The sequence below is a fragment of the Pongo pygmaeus genome, chromosome 2 (genome assembly GCF_028885625.2).
Source record: "Pongo pygmaeus isolate AG05252 chromosome 2, NHGRI_mPonPyg2-v2.0_pri, whole genome shotgun sequence".
Lineage (NCBI taxonomy): Eukaryota > Metazoa > Chordata > Mammalia > Primates > Hominidae > Pongo > Pongo pygmaeus.
Window position 1 is genome coordinate 187979293 of NC_085930.1, and position 17334 is coordinate 187996626.

General features: G+C 35.7%; 1 protein-coding gene across 2 annotated transcripts in view; it reads left to right on the plus strand.

The window, feature by feature from the left end:
* KCNMB2 (potassium calcium-activated channel subfamily M regulatory beta subunit 2) overlaps positions 1 to 17334 on the plus strand; it is a 302680-nt gene that overhangs the window by 260944 nt on the left and 24402 nt on the right. For both annotated transcript variants that reach the window (XM_063661417.1, XM_054483154.2), the window contains exon 2: positions 4600 to 4722. In XM_063661417.1, coding sequence (XP_063517487.1) covers positions 4667 to 4722 — 56 coding nt within the window. In that variant the 5' untranslated portion in view covers positions 4600 to 4666. The remainder of the gene's footprint in view (positions 1 to 4599; positions 4723 to 17334) is intronic.

Here is a 17334-nt window from a genome sequence, read left to right on the forward strand (position 1 = left end):
AATGTGTGGCCAGCATTCAGAGGCACTATCTTTATGTTTTTATATCTCAGAATGGGTATCAGAACTTAATGCTAATGAGAAAGTACTTCAGATTTTATCATCCTATATCTCAGAAAACCACTTTTCCTCTATTGAGTGCCACTGACCCAATAAGAAAAAAAGATCAATAGTCTAAATGTACAGGACAAAGTGACTTAATCGAATTTTTTTACAAAAAGAGAAAATTCAATCCATTTGTTTTTAAGTTTAATAATGGGGTGAAAAAGAAGTAAACTATTGCTTAGTGTGTGCCACTAACCAATTATTATGTTATTAGGTTTCATGGTCTACTTTAAACACTTTTACATGTATTGTTTTACTTAGTCTCCCAAGCAACCCAGAAAGGCAAATACTATTATTCCCATTTTTACAGTTGAGGAAACAAAAACTCAGAGATGTTAAACTGACTTGTCCAAAGTCACAGAGTTGGCATATGGTGATGCCAGGAGGCAAACAAACAAATGGCCCCATCTGCTGCTCTCACTTATCTTTTCATCAGGCCATGCTGCCCTATCTAAAGGAAATCTTAGTGAATGATACTTCACCAAGCAACAGAAATTTTCTGTCCAAGCCAATGAAAGGGATAGATGGAGCTGGACAATCGAGAGAAGGAAAGAGAAGAAGTAGAGAGTAAGAAGAATGAAAGACAGTGCAAGCTAAGGGAAGGGTCAGAAAGGAAATATCAACTGCACCCAGCAGATGAGTCACACTGAATGAGGCCAAAGTCATACTAATGGCCACATTTCCCAATACATACTTAGATGGTCAAGGCAGCAAATACAGCCAGTGTGTTACTATGTGTCCTGGATTGTGCTGTAAGGGTGCATGAGACACAGTCCTGCCCTACAGATGCTTATAACCTAGCATGGGAGGCAGATTTGCACGCAAACAGGATAGATTTTGCCTTGCCTTAGCAGAAGTAAGTACCGAGAACTGGGAGCAGAGATGAAGAAGCCATTCATATGGGTCAGAGAAGACCTCACAGAAGAGGGTCATCTGAGATGGCTTTGAAACAGGGTAACTCATTCACCATGAAGGCAGAAGGAATGGCCGAACTGAATCGTGGAAACAGAAACTAGCAAGGTGTGTGCTTGAGAAATGGAAAAGGCCCTTTATAAATTTCTGAGACGGGGAAATTATCACATTTTCACTGACTCCCTCCTTTTACTCAGGGCTGAGATTATATCTTTAAGCTTTGAATTTTCACATCATACTCATCTGCAGTTATATAGGAATGGTTCTGCCAGGTTCACTCCAGTTCCTAGATCATTTAATGGTGGAATTAGATTCAGGTTTCCTCTCCTCACTGCCCACAGCTCTGTTCAGCCACTATACAACGCAGATCTCTGTTTTATGTTAGGATTCCAAATTACAAAATTGTATAAAGTACTTTCTTTTTTGGTCTCTATATCCCTATCCTGATCACAATTCAAATGAAAAGTTTCTCGTCCTATAAAATGAGCAAAATTGAATTAATTTCTTAAGGAGTTTAGGAGGGCTGTCTTTGAGCTGGGAAAGAACCTCCAAGCTAGCTTCCATTAACATATTTGAAATTCTAGGTGTTTCTTTGAAGCCTGGAAATTTTTTTAACCTGCACAGAACCTTTGTACTATTGCCTTTAAAGCAGCTACTCCCTTTTATTTTAATTAACAATGACTTTAGCAGATTTTAAATAATGGTTTGTCTTTATGAAAGAAAACTAGGGTGGAAACACTCCAAATCCACTTATTGGAATAAACTGAGCAGTCGCCAAATCCTTTCCAACAAGATTTAGACAGTTCATTAGAATAAATATATATTTCATCTCCCTTTTTCTATATCATCTTGAAACAGAGCAAAGATGCAATGCTGGAATAATGACATACAATCTGAAAAATATTCTAAATGTATTGAAATCACTGCAGCTCCTTTCGTTTTGTGTAGTTTCAAAACATTTATAATTTGTATGATGTGTCTATTAAATGCTGCCTAATAGCCAGGAACAGGACAGCACTCAGGAATTTATTGGTTTAGCTAGACTCAAATTGTACCCAAACCCTGTGAAGGAATGACTAAAGCAATCAGAGGATTCCACCAGAGTCCAAGTTGAAATAACTTCTTGAAAGTTTAAGCCAATCCTCATTTTTATGAAGTAATTCATTCAATTTAGATGAAAAGTATTCTTATTTCCTGAAAGTTAACTGGTTTTAATAATGGATGTAGTCCCTATTCTATTTTATATTTTAGAGATGTTCAAAAAGAAACATAAATAACTTTAAACAACCAGGCCTAAGCCATTTAAAGAGATAGCAGATTTAATTTCTATGTCTTTCTAAATCTAGCGTCTAGGGCATCCATTCAGGTGAATCCTTTGATTCCTGCCATTATCCTAGAATAAGGGTAGATGTATGAATTCTTGCATCTATACTGGTTACTAAACTCTCAGCCTCTGTTCTACCTCCCACAGTCTCTGTTCCTCATAGCTCTGATGCTGACCCAAGGGTTATAGAAGGAGATCAATTCCCAGACCTAATCCCAGAAAGTAAATACACAACGATATAGTATATGCTTAGATCCATTCTTCAATTTATTGAATCACAAAATATTGGCCCTGAGAGGAATCTTAGAAGCTAACAGTTTCAAACTCTCCATGGTACAGAGTAAGCCCTAGAGATGTTAAGTGACTTTCTCAAGGACACACAGCTAGTTAGTGACAAAACTGGGCCTATAACCAATCACTTATTATGAGTGCATGCTCTAATCCTTTGCTACTCGGTGTTGTCTGCAGACCAGCAATATCAGCATCGCTTGAGAGCTTGTTACAAAGGCAGGCTCTCAGGCTCCACCCAAGACCCTCTAAAGCAGAATTTGAATTGTAACAAATCTTTGTTTTTTTTTTAAACAGGGGGTGTCACTGTGTCATCCAGGCTGGAGTGATGCAGTGACAACAACCACTGCTCACTGCAGCCTGGAACTCCCAGGCTAAAGCTATCCTCCCACCTTAGCCTCCCGAGTAGCTGGAACTACAGGCACACACTACCACACGTGGCTAATTTTTTTATTTTTAATTTTATGTAGAGACAGGATCTTGCTATGTTGCCAGGTCTGGTCTCAAATTCCTGGACTCAAGCGATCCTCCCTACTAAGCCTCTCAAATTGCTGGGATTATAGGCATAAGCCACCACAACTGGCCCAAATCCTTAGGTCATTCATATGCACATTACAAAGCTGAAGCCAAGCCAGGCACATTGGCAAACACCTGTAGTCCCAACTACTGGAGAAGCTGAGGAGGTAGGATTTCTTGAACCCAGGAGTTTGAGGCTGCAGTGAGCTATGACTGTGCATGTGAATAGCCACTGCACTCCTGCCTGGGAAATGTAGCAGGTTCTCATCTCTAAAGAATATATTTTTAATTTAAAAACTAAAAGAATGGAAGGCAAGTAGATACTTGTTTGAAGCATGGGTCTACCTCTTCTAAATGTAAGCAAAAACCTCAACCTTCTGAAAGCATCATTTAGAACCTGAAAATAATATCACTACCCACCTTGCAGAGTTTTCATTGTATAAGCATAACATAGATATATGCATGTGCATTTCATGAAATACGTATGTGCATAAATAATACATTCAAAGTGTGTGGCATATAGTAGATAATATGGTATAAAGTAGCTAATGTTATTTCCCGTCTCATGCTTATCATTAATATTGTGCTTAACCAAACTGAAAGCCACTAATGACTATGCATCCATGAAGGAATCACCAGTCTTCCTTCCTTTGTTCTAATGTGTTAAATATCATTTTAACTTTTATATATGATTAAGACTTCTTTATTTAATGTTCCTAACTCCCAAGAAAATTACTATTATGTGGAAAACAATAATAGCTAACTACTTTTAGTGCTGTGCTTAGAGAGGAAAGATCTTCTCCCAAAGCCAAGTCATAATAAGAATAAAAAAAACCCACAACATTCTTAAAATATCTTGACCCTAGAGCCTATAAACCTGGCTTCTCCAGAAGCCAGTGAGTATCAGCTGCCACTGATGCTGTAATTTTCTTAGGCAGAGACTCAACCACCATGGGCAGATGCCACAACATTGGCAAAAGTGGGGCACAGTTAAAGATGATATTTCATCACCAACATGTCACACTTGTCAGCATTTAAAAAAAAAAACAGATTGAAGAGGAAAGAAGAAGTTGAGTTGAGTATCCAAATCTGAACTAAAATTTTGGAAAAATACAGCATAATACAGAGTATGTAACCATACCAAAGTGATATTTTGAAGGAGATATTTTTGGGAAAATGTGATTTTAACATCAATTAGAAAACCATGTTCTCTTAAGGCAGTAATTCTCAATCCCGGCAGTGTGTTACAATCAGCTAAGGAAGATTTAAAAAGATTGAATGCAAATTTCTGAGAGAGGACCAGGCTCTAGTGTTTTCTTAAAAACTCCCAGTCAATTTTAATATGCAGCCGGGATTGAAAACCGCTGCCCCTATGGCATCAAAACCCTGTTGTTATGTAAGAGTCAATCCACTGAAAGCTATTTGTTGCTGTTAATTTCATTGTGTACCTCTTCTAGGTCTTTTTGCCATTCCTCCAGGACATCCACCATAAGGAAAGGAGACCCTGGACCAACATTCTTTAAGATGTTTATATGGACCAGTGGCCGGACCTCTTCATCTTATAGACATGATGAAAAAAGGTAAATGCACTGGGATTCTGGGCACTTTTCAGAAGCATTTAACCTGACTCTCCAAAGAGGATACTGACAGGAAAGTAGTAGGCAACTGAGCTTTATGCTTTGCAATGTGGGGACGGACTCTACACTACAGGAGTAGGGTTTCAGACACTTTGGCCTTCCTTCTCCTTGCACTTTACATGTTCGCTTTCAGCACATAGCTTTGCAAAAGTTGTTCCCTGTCAGAAATTCCCATGTCACAAGCTCTTTGCTTAGCTAACTCCAGCTCTGCCTTCAGATATCAGTAAGAACCACCACTCCCATCATCCTCTTTAACCACACAGATTATGTTGTTGAATTTCCAGCACCTAGCACTGTACCTGGCCCATGGCACTCAATAAATACTGAGCACCAAATTTATTAATAATAATTTATTAACTGAATTAATTTTATTAATTAATAATAAAAAATAAATAATAAAAACATAATATAATTAATGAAATAATAAATACTGAGAACTACTGGCAATTCAGTTTCTTCTTCTGAAGTGATGAAAACTGCGTTTCTGGGCACCGGACATATGGCAGAGAAGGAAAACAGAAACTATAAGAGGAGGAAAAGAGGACATACAAATCCATTGAGCCCTCAAAATCCTTGGAAGAATAGCCTGGGAGGAAGGGAAAAATAAGGGAATAAGAAGAAAGATAAAGGGCAAAGGCAGCATTAATGAAAGACAAGATGACCTTTGTGCAACTCAATCCAGTCCTCTCACTTGGGTTTAGGGAGTAAATGTATTCATAAAATTCTCTAGTCATTTTTAAATATTTAGTCTTCCTCTTTCTCATTGACCTTGCACTATTATTTGGATTAAGTGAAGCTAAATTTTAAGTATAATTGCCTTTACCAGCATATTGCAACGTAAGCAAGTTGCGCATCAGGCAGAATCTGATAGAAGTCAGGATTGATTTGGTTGAAGGAAATTTGTGAAAAAATAACAATAAAATAAAAATTAAAAACTACAATTGATAAATGGTGCTGGGCACAAGGAGAACAACCTGAAGGAGGTTTGCTTGAATACTGTTTTCGGAGCTGATATTTTTATTTTCCTTCTAAAACCTGAATTGCTTCACAGATAAAAATTCTTTTAAAAATTTCAAAAGCAAAGTTGTTCTTCACAATAATTATATATTACAGCAAAAATTGGGAAGCAACTTGAAAATTCACAATAGAAAATGGCTAAATAAATCACTGAATGTAATATACCACTTAGCACTTTAAAATGCTTTGACACAATATTAACTGAAAAAAGCAAGTTGAAAATTTGCATACAAACTATGATTGCAGCCACAAAAAATATACATAGGCAAAAGTCTGGAAGAAATAGCATGGTTTTTACTGCTCTGCTTTCCAAATGCTTTGTAATATATTGTTACCTTAATTATGGAAAAAAATAATTACATGATATGTAAGTAAAATTATAGCCCAGAAGGCAACTAGTGTTGCCTTGTCAGCATTTAAAAAACAAGTCCCAGTGCTCATCATGACACCAAGCAGATTAACTGAAAATTTACTTTACTTGATCATCTCTAGGTTTTCACTGCTTCACTGGTTTTTCTCAAGGCTTAATCAAATTATTTTTCATTTGCTTTCAAGTTGAATCATCTTTCAGCAAGATCTTTTCTGTAACACTATAAAATTTCATATGTCATTTCAAATTCTATATTTGAAAGTGCAGAAAGACAGAGGTTTGGTCCTGCAACTTTCATGCCAGAACCAAATCCAAGAGTTTTGTTGCCCTACAGGAATATTGTAACTGTCAACAGCCAGCTGTCCTGAAATTCTGAAGGCTTTATTAGAGCAAGTGAAGTGTAATATATTTCTTTCACCTTCTATTTACTCTCAGCAAATAATTTAATACATTTTGCTACTTTTTATGAACAAAGCAATCAACATTTAAGAAGCAATTACTGTGTACTGCAGGTTTTAATTGTGTTCTCTCAAGATAGAGATTATTATGCTGGCTTCACAGATGAGGAAACGAAGGCTTTTTAAATAACTGAGAGATTTTCAATAACTTCCAAAGGCCCAACAACTAGCCAGTGATGGAATCAGGATTTGAACCCAAGCTGATGCTCTCTCCCTGTACCTCAGTACCTGCCCAGGCTCTTGTCAAACTTGAAATATTTGGAGTGATAGTGAACAGCCAAGCCCACAAGAGGAAAAGTATGTTAAAATAGAGTTGGATATTGCATATCAAAGAAGATAATACACATGTGACTGACATATTGGTAATATCTGTGGAGTTTGAAAGGTGTGAACAATTAGCTTAGTATTCTGCATCAGTAAGATTCTATGAAACTGAAATTACTGTTTTCATTTTTTATTTTTAAAGTATGATTTCAGAACTATGGGATTTATAATAATTAAAATATTGACTATGAAGAAATCATTTTTCAGCAAGCTTTATTTATGAGAGAAGGATGCAAAAGCTTATTAAATAAGTCTGCATGGCCAAAAAATACAAGCAATAGAATCTGCCATTCCTTAGTTTAATGTTGGAAGTTCATTTGTCTGTGCTTTTTTCTTGACCACATCTTCGTCTTTGCTGCTTAATTCACAAACTCTTGGAAGATATGACTCAGATTTTAAACTGACTTTGAGCAGTATCTGTGGCTCTGTTTAAGGTGCTCTTGGTGGCAGTAAACATGGTGATAATGAAGATGATGATGGCTGATAATTAATCTACATAATTAAGGTCCTCCAGTTAATTATTTGGAAATAAATTAACTAGATTGTCTGACAGCACTGCCTCAAATTGCTGGTAATTCGGTTTCTTCTTGTTCTGCAAACCTGGCCTCTGTGTGTGCCTGCTTTCTCCAGCTGTGTTCCCACAGCAATCCCAGAAGCCAGGCCGTACAAAATCCTCAGCTGCTCTCCACACCTCCTCTTCCTGAGAACAGGGCCAAATGTGTCAGCACATCGGATTCCCTGGGATTCCTCAAACGGCAGAATACCAGGAAACCAGCTTAAGGGCAGGCAGAGCAACTCCAGTGGAAGGAAAAGTTCACTGAAAATTCTGAAACTAAATGTTTTTTTGCTCAGAAGAAATGGAAGTCAGTTTTACTTTTTTTCCCTCATTTTAATTCCAAGCCAGATCTTTTTCTGATCATCTTCTATATGCAAAACATAAGGTCCTATCTTCATCTTCCATTCTGCAATCCAGCAATGTGGAGAAATATTTTTTTTCTTCTCTGAACAAACTTCTTTGTTAGTTGAACTTACTTTAATCCCTAAATTCCTTTTTTTTTTTTTTTTTTTTTTTTGAGACAGAGTCTCGCTTTGTTGCCCAGGCTGGAGTGCAGTGGTGCGATCTTGGCTCACTGCAACCTCCACCTCCCGGGTTCACACCATTCTCCTACCTCAGCCTCCTGAGTAGCTGGGACTACAGGCGCCTGCCACCACACCTGGCTAACTTTTTTTTTTTTTTTTTTTTGTATTTTTAGTAGAGACGGGGCTTCACCATGTTAGCCAGGATGGTCTCGATCTCCTGACCTCGTGATCCGCCCGCCTCAGCCTCCCAAAGTGCTGGGATTACAGGCGTGAGCCACTGCACCCGGCCTGATCCCTAAATTTCAAGCAGCAAACAAACAGAATAATTAATTTAGAAATTAAAGAAGAGAGAGGTTTTTAAGCTAAGGGCATTACAGACTGTTTATCAAATATTCTTTAAATTGTTTTTTTAAATATTGAAGTGATACAAATGAATATTTATTACATATGTTAATATACAAAGTGATATTATAAACATCCAGGTACCCATCATTCAGTTTAAAAAACAATCAGAATTTTTGAAGCCCTTGAGGATGCTTTCCTAATACTATTCTACTCCCCATCAATCAATATCAATCAGTATCCTGAATTTTGGGGATACCATTCCCCAATTTTTTTTTCATGAGTTTATCACATTTGGATCTTTAAACAATATATCGTTTCCATCTGAATGTTTGGAGACTTCATATAAATGGAATCATGCCATATTTATTCTGCAACTTGCTTTTTTCACCAAACATTGTGTTGCTATGATTTACCAATGCTGACTTGAGTCGCTGTAGTTCATTTTATCTGCTATGTAGTATCCCACTACATGAACATACTACCATTTATTCATCCAGTCTACTGCTGAGCGACATTTGCATTATTTCCAGGTCTTTTGTCATTGCTAACAATGATGCTATTCTTGTACATGTCTCTTTGTGCACATGTATGAAGATTTCTTAAGATTTATACCTAACATGGGAATGGTTGGTTCAAAAGTATACACAGCTTTAATTTTACCAAGTAAGGCCATGGTTTTCCGAAGGAGCAATACATGCGATTCCCATTGCTCAACAGCCTTGTTTAGAGTTTTCAGATTTCTAATTTTCAGTAATCAAGAGGGTATTATTATTTTAATTTTCATTTCTCAGATTAGTAATGAGATTGAGTCTACTTCCTTAGTCCTTTTTTCTGAGTTGACTGTTTAAATATTTGGCCCAATTAGGTCAAATACTTGACTGTTTAAATAATTTGCAATTATTTCATTAGATTTATATTTAAGTAACATTTTGTGGCAATTATAATCATACCTCTTATCGTTTTTCTACTGGATTGTTTGTCTTTTACCTGACTGGCAGGAATTCTTTATAAAAGTCCATATTAATTATTTATCTGCTATATGTATGCAAATAGCTTCTCCCAGTTTGTGGTTTGGCTTTTCACTTTCTTTATCATGTCTTTTGATAAATATATTGATATGTTCTTAATTTTTTTATTATTATACTTTAAGTTTTAGGGTACATGTGCACAACGTGCAGGTTTGTTACATATGTATACATGTGCCATGATGGTGTGCTGCACCCATTAACTCGTCATTTAGCATTAGGTATATCTCCTAATGCTATCCCTCCCCCCTCCCCCCACCCCACAACAGTCCCTGGTGTGTGATGTTCCCCTTCCTGTGTCCATGTGTTCCCATTGTTCAATTTCCACCCATGAGTGAGAACATGCGGTGTTTGGTAATTTTAATATATTCTAAATTAACAATTTTTGGAACATTTCGAAATCCCATCCTACTCCAGATTCAAATAGACATCCTCCTGCACAGTTTTCTAAATTTTATGTAGCATTATCTTTCACAATTAAGTATTTAGTCATCTGGAGCTGATACCCAATATTCAGTTTTTATATGGATAACCAATTGCCCCAGCATCATTTATTGGAGAGTTTTTCCTTTCCCCATTGATCTAAAAATCACTTGTCATATATTACATTTCCATATGTACATGGATATGTTTTTGAATCTCTATTCTGTTCTAGCAGCCAGTTTTGTCTACCTCAGACAAACACCACACATCAGTTTACAAATTTTAGCATTATGCCTGTAATACATCTTGATATTTGATAGGACCAGTCACCCATCTTGTTATTTTGTAGTCAGAAGTGTATTTACTATTCTTAGCCACTTGCACTTCCAAGTAAGTTTTAAAATCAGGTTGGCAAGTCACACCTATCACACTTCCCAAAAAAAACTCTTGGGATTTTTATTAGAATTTTATAAAATTTATTAATTAATTTGTGATAAATTTACATCTTTATGTCACCAAGTCTTTCTCTGAATGAATACAATTAACCTCTACGTTGGTTTGTCTTCCCTAGTATCTCCTAATAAAGTTTTGCATTTAAAAAAAGTGTACATCATTTATTAGATTTATTCCTAAGTACTATCTTTGTATTGAAATGGCATTGAATTTATTGAATAACTGAATTGTTTTAAATATTGAGTCTCCACATCCCGGAATATAATTCCTTATTTATTCATGAATTATATATTTCATCCAGTATCATTTTGCAATTATTTCATTAGATATATATTTAAGCAACATTTTGTGGCAATTATAATCATACCTCTTATGTTATATATGTGTTTTTACTGCTGATGTATAGAAATGCTACTGCTTTTGTAGTTACTGATTTTTTTCTATCAATCAACCTTGTAGAACTCAGTATGTTTTTAAATAGTTGCTGATAGATTTGTTTTGATTTCCCTATTTGTATTTTCTACAAATAATAATGTTTCTTCGTTTCCAATCCTTATGGTTTTTTCTCATGTGTTACACTCTTACTCTACTGGCAGGAACTTTCAGGATAATATTGTAGAGTAAATCAATTATGATTACTAATACACTTGGGCTGCCTTTTTCAAACTCAAGTTACTTTTTAACTCATCTTTTGTTTGTGTAATTTTGGTCTGTTTAATTCAACCAAACTAATTAAGTCTTTAAAATTGTATTTTATTTTCTCCCATTTGGAAATTTGGATATTTCATTTATGTTTTTAGATAATTACATTTTCATATGTGTGCATGAATTGACCAATATGAAGATAATTAATGCTTTCATTATCCTGCCAAAAAACAAAGAAACTTGAACGACCCCTACTCTCATAACTTCACTACTTTGTTGTTGTTGTTGCTGCTGTTGTTGTTGTTGTTGTTTTAATCTTAGACTCAGGAGATACATGTGCAAGATTTGTTATATGGGCATATTGAGTAATACTGAAGTTTGGGCCTCTATTGAACCCATCAACCAAATAGTGAACCTAGTACCCAATAGGTAGTTTTTCAACTCTTTTTTCCCTCCCTCCCTGCCCCCTTTTGGAGTCCCCAGTGTCTATTGTTTCCAGTTTTATGTCCACATGTACCCATTGTTTAACTCCCACGTGTAAGTGAGAACATGCGGTATTTGATTTTCAGTTTCTGCGTTAATTCACTTAGGATAATAGCCTCCCACTGCAAATGACATGATTTCATTCTTTTTTATGGCTGTTCAATATTTGATGTTGTATATGTGCCACATTTGATGAACACTTAGGTTGATTCTATGACTTTACTATTATGAATAGTGCTTTGATAAACATATGAGTGCAGATATTTTTTGACAGAATGATTTCTTTTCCTTTGGGTAGATACCCACTCCAGTAATGGTATCAATTATCGTTGCTGGGTCAAATAGTAGTTCCATTTTTAGTAATTTGAGAAATCTCCACACTGCTTTTCATAGAGGTTGAACTAAGTTACATTTCCACCAACAGTGCCTAAGTGTTCCCTTTTCCTCTCAGCCTCACCAACATCTGTTATTTTTGGCTTTTTAATAGTAGCCACCCTGCATGGTCTCATTGTGGTCTTAATTTGCATTTCTCTAATGATTAGTAATGTTGAGTATTTTTTCATGTTTATTGGCTTGCATATATGTGTCTTTTTTGAGAAGTGTCTGTTCACGTCCTTTGTCCACTTTTCAATGGGTTATCTGTTTTCTTCTTGTTGATTTGTTTAACTTCCCGATAGATTCTGGATATTAGTCCTTTGTCAGGTGCAGAGCTTGCAAATATTTTCTCCCATTCTGTAGGTAGTCTGTTTACTCTGTTAATTATTTATTTTGCTGTGCAGAAGCTCTTTAGTTTAATTAAGTCCCATTTGTCAATTTTTGGTTTTGTTCCATTTACTTTTGAGTGCTCTCTTTTTTTTTGTAATGTTTAAATTACACTATTTTTGCTAATATGTAAAAAGGCAATTGACTATTGCATATCACTTTGGTTTCAGCAACTATACTAGTTTTTGTTTGTTTTTTGTTTTGTTTTGTTTCTTGCAAAAGGGTCTTGCTCTGTCACACTGGCTGGAGTACAGTAGCACAATCATGATTCACTGCAGCCTTGAAATCCTCGGCTCAAGCAATCCTCCCACCTCGGCACCCCAAGCAGCTGAAACTACGGGCATGCACCACTAGGCCTGGCTAATTTTCTTTTTAGAGATGGTGCCTTGCTGTGGTCTTGAACTCCTGAGTTCAAGTGATCATCCTCCCACCTCAGCCTCCCAAAGTGTAGAGATTACAGGTGCAAGCCACCTCACCCAGCCTAAATTTTCTTATTAATAATTTATCTATAGATTCTTTTGTATTTTCTTCATAATTACATCACTGGTGAATAAGTCTTTATTTCTTCTTTACAGTAAATGTACTATTCATTCATACGTTATACTGCCAGTAAATCAGTAAATCATGAATAAAACAGGTAATAATGGACATCTTTACTTTTGTTTCTGCTCATAAAATGGATTCTGTCAACATTTCACCGTTAAGTATCAAGTTTACTATAGGTATTTCTTCTATACCACTTATCATATTCAGGATGTTCCTATCTATTTTTAATTTGATAGGAGTTTTTATCATGAATGAATGTTAAACTTTGTCAAATATGTTTCTCTACATTTATTACATTATTATATGATTATAACCCCTTTAATATATTATTTATGTAACAGATTACATTACTACTCAAATAATAACCCACATTATAAGTTCCTGGGATAACCACAGCTTGATCATGATATATTTTCATTTTTATATATTGCTAGTTTAACTTGTTTTTAAAATTTCACGTTTATGTTTGTGAAAGATATTGACCTATAATTTTTTTGTGTATTGTTCTGATTTGGTTTTAGTATCAAAGTTTACTAACTTCATTAACAGGTTGGGTAGCATTTCATCTTTTTCTATATTCTGGAATGATTTGTATACTATAAGTAGAGTTTAGCTATAAATCATCAGAGACTACTGTTTCCATTATGGTGATATTTTTAATTGACGATTCAAATTTTTAATGATTTATAACTATTTGAGTTTTCTATTTATTTCTGAATCAGTTTCAGTAAGTTATATTTTTGAAAAAGTTTGCTGTATATTTCAGGAAGTTATGTACTTCAGAGTTTTCAAATGTCTCATTATATAGTTATTTTCAATATTTTCTTTCCAATCCATACATTATCTGTAGTTATAGTTTTTAATTCCTGATACTTATTTGGCCCTTTTCTATTTTTTCCTTGATCAATTTTTTCAGTTTTTCATTAGTCTTTTCAAAAGAAATTAACCTTTGAACTAATTAGTCCTTTAATATAGTTCATCTATTTCATTTATTTCTGCTCAAGTTTATTATTTCCTTCCTTATACTTTGTTTTAGTATATTCTGTTAATCTTTTCCTAACTTACTTTTCCTAACAAATCCATACTTTAATTTGGATGCCTAGTGCATTAATCTTCAGGCTTTCTTCTTATCTAATATAAGTATTTGAAACTATATATTTCTATCCTTAGAAATATATAGTTTTGCTTTAGCTGCATCCCACTAGTTGCTCTAGAGTGTTTTTCATATCATTTAATTCTGATTTTTAATTTTTGTTGGACTTTATTCTATGACCCATGAGTTCTTTGTACTATGGTTTTAATTTCTTCTGTAGATGTCATTCTAGTTATTTTTTGTTATTTATTTCTAGCATTATTGCATTAGAGCCAAATAATGTGGTCAATAAAAAGGCCAGTACTTCTCAAAGTCTCTCTAGGTTATAACACCCTCACTTATCTGGACGATTCACATAATTTTCTGTCTCTTTCTATATCTTGGATGAAAGCTTTTCATAAAATTTAATATGCTAATTGGTCCAACAAAAATGAATATGAATTAAAATATTAAGATATCATTGGGAGAGTTTGTTATCTAATAAGCTAAAGGCAAAACTAAAAAGAATAATTCCAACCTTTGTTTCCATAATTTTGTTCTCACTTTTAGTGTCTTACCCATAAGACCTGGGTCACAGTGTTACAAGACTTCCTGGGAAGTCCCATGAATTAATACGTTGGCAATAATAACGTTAAGCTCATGGACAAAATCCTTCATGTTAATGACAAATATATAAATAAATGAAGTGTGACTGTCATTTCTCCCCAAACTCAAAAACACATTGCTCCTGATGAAATGTACACATTAAAAGACCAAAACAGATAATAATAATTAAACTAATCAAATTGTACCATAAAAAATATACCTACCAGCTCAAGGAAAAATCTATAAAATCTGAACTAATTGAAGATGAGGATATACGTAAAAGAAGCGCATCTCAAAAACGGAGGAGGCTTTGGTGGACAGAAGGCAGAACAATGGCTGTGTTCATCAATGCCATGCCTTCTCTGCCATATGAAATAACAGGTGTGTTCTCGTGGGGCAGAGATGTATAGCAGCTGTGCTCTCTGAAGCTCTGAAGGCACTCAGCAATCCATTGCCTCATAGGTTCACCTTCATAAGATCTAACAGAAGGTAATGTTTCCCTAAGTCTGGGAACTAGAGGGTTCAGTGCCTGGAGAGTTTGATTTTTTTCTGGAAAGAATACTAAATTTGTTGGTGGTAGAGTCCAATGGACACTGATGGGAAGACAGAAACTGGAGGTCTGTTCTAGCCATCGTTCCCTGATTTATTTAGTTTTAATAGACCATTCAGCCTCCCTATAACTGCCTATCTCACAACCTATGCTTGTTGTAGCCAGTCTAGTCCAAATAAAAGGAACATATTTTGTGAGCCTAATACATGCAAGAGACTGAACTTACAAAGATGTGGTCTGTCTTTAACTCTTGAACAGCTCAGTATTCACTGGGCCAGAGAGGCACAAACATAAATATTCAGCACATGTAAGTTCCAAAAGAGCTCTCAGCCAAGTAATTTCAGATATATTTAATTCTTCATTTCTAATTCATGCTTTCCCTACTTCTCTTCCCTGCATCCATCAGGTGCCCCATCATGTATCTGATAGCTTCAGGATTCTGCAGAATTCTTTTCTGCCTTTTCCATGTTTTAGTGGCCACGCTGTCTTTTGTTTCTCTGACTACTTAAAGAGTCTCATTAAAACCCATAGTGTTGCTAGTTCTAGACACAAATGATGCCCAGATCTAAATCTATTTGTTTGTTTGTTTGTTTGTTCTTAAGTTCTGGGGTACATGTACAGGATATGCAGGTTTGTTACATAGGTAAACATGTGCCATAGATGGTTTGCTGCACCTATCAACCCAACACCTAGGTATTAAGCCCAGCATGCATTAGCTGTTTTCCCTAACACTCTTCCACTCCCACTCTCCGTCAACATGCCCCAGTAAGTGTTGTTCCCGTCCCTGTGTCCACATGTTCTCATTGCTCAGCTCCCACTTATAAGTGAGAACATGCGGTGTTTGGTTTTCTGTTTCTGCGTTAGTTTGCTGAGGATAATGGCTTCCAGCTTCATCTAAGTAAATCTAAATCTTAATCTCCTCCATCACTTCTCTTTTTTTAAACCCCTCTTTATCTAATACCTGAAACACTGGGAGAGTTTAAGAATCAGTCCCTTTGTCTCCATATGTAAACATTTCTAAACAACCAACCACACTAATACGAGTAATCTTTCTAAAGCATGTATCTAATCATTGTACTTGCTTAATTCTTTTAATGCCCCCTCTAACTTCAAAAGACATACAAGATCCTGTTTCTCTGGTCCCTGCCTATCTAACCAGCTCACTGTCTACCATTCCCCGCCCACAATATCCTGGAATCCAACCACACTCCACTACCTCTATTCTCTCATATTCTGCCTGGATACTCTTCCCTTCTCAATCATTTGCTCGTCCAAGACTTAGTTTGGTCTGTCAGAGGACTCTTAATCATCACCATTTAAATCAAGTTATGGTCCCTAACTGGCAGGCTTCCTAAACCACCTTTGAGCTTGTAAATCATAGCCCTGGGCCAATTTAATCCATAACATGTCTGTAGTTATGGTTTTTAATTCCTGACATTTATTTAGCCCTTTTCTGTTTTTTTCTTCTACCATCGATCCACTGAATGTTCATTTTAAGGAATGCCTGAAAAAGTAATGGCCAATGTGCCTGAAGCCAATTTGCCAAAGAATCCATTTGCCATCAGTCATTTTGATGAATTTATCGAATTTAGCTATATACCACAAATTTTGTATGATCACTGTAACCCTACACAGTTCTACAATAAACCACACTAAATGGAATGAAAACATTTACAGGGGGGCCAGATTTAGGGCCTTCAGATTCGCTCCACTCTGTCTCTCATTCTCTGCAGCCACTGTCTCTCAATCTCTCCGCCCCTCTGTCTTTCCATCTCTTGTCCCAGACACCCTCTGCCTCCAGTCTCCCTTCATCTCGGTCCCCTGTTCCCCCCACCCCCATCCCAGCCATGCCCTCCTGCTTCCTCTGCCCACTAGTCTTCCCTCCTCTACCCCTGTGTGTTCCCCTCTCTAGGTCAGTGGGCCAGACTTCGTGTTTCACTGATTCTTCTTTTCAACTTAGCAGAGGGTCCTACCATTCTTACCATAACCTTTATCAATGAGTACAAGAAACAAATTTTGATTAATTGATAAAGTTGATAAATCCATCAAAGTGGTCATAATGTGAAATTTGCCACAAGAATTTCAATAATTCTAAAATATTAGCAAAACAGCCAGTGACTCTAAAAAGAATTTGAAAACTAGTAAAAATTGAAAGGCTCCCACATGAAATGCTAAATTTTTGTCATATTTGTTAGAAGGATATATTCACAAACATATTCAAGAAAGGCATATTTATAAATATATTCATAAGAATATATTTACAAAGAGACTAAGCCTCCTTAGAAAACTTAGCTTTTAAAAATATCAAACTGATCCTAAAATACCACTAAGATGAATATATCCATAAGAAAAATACACTTTATGATTGAACAGATTTTTAAAATATAGTCTTAAAA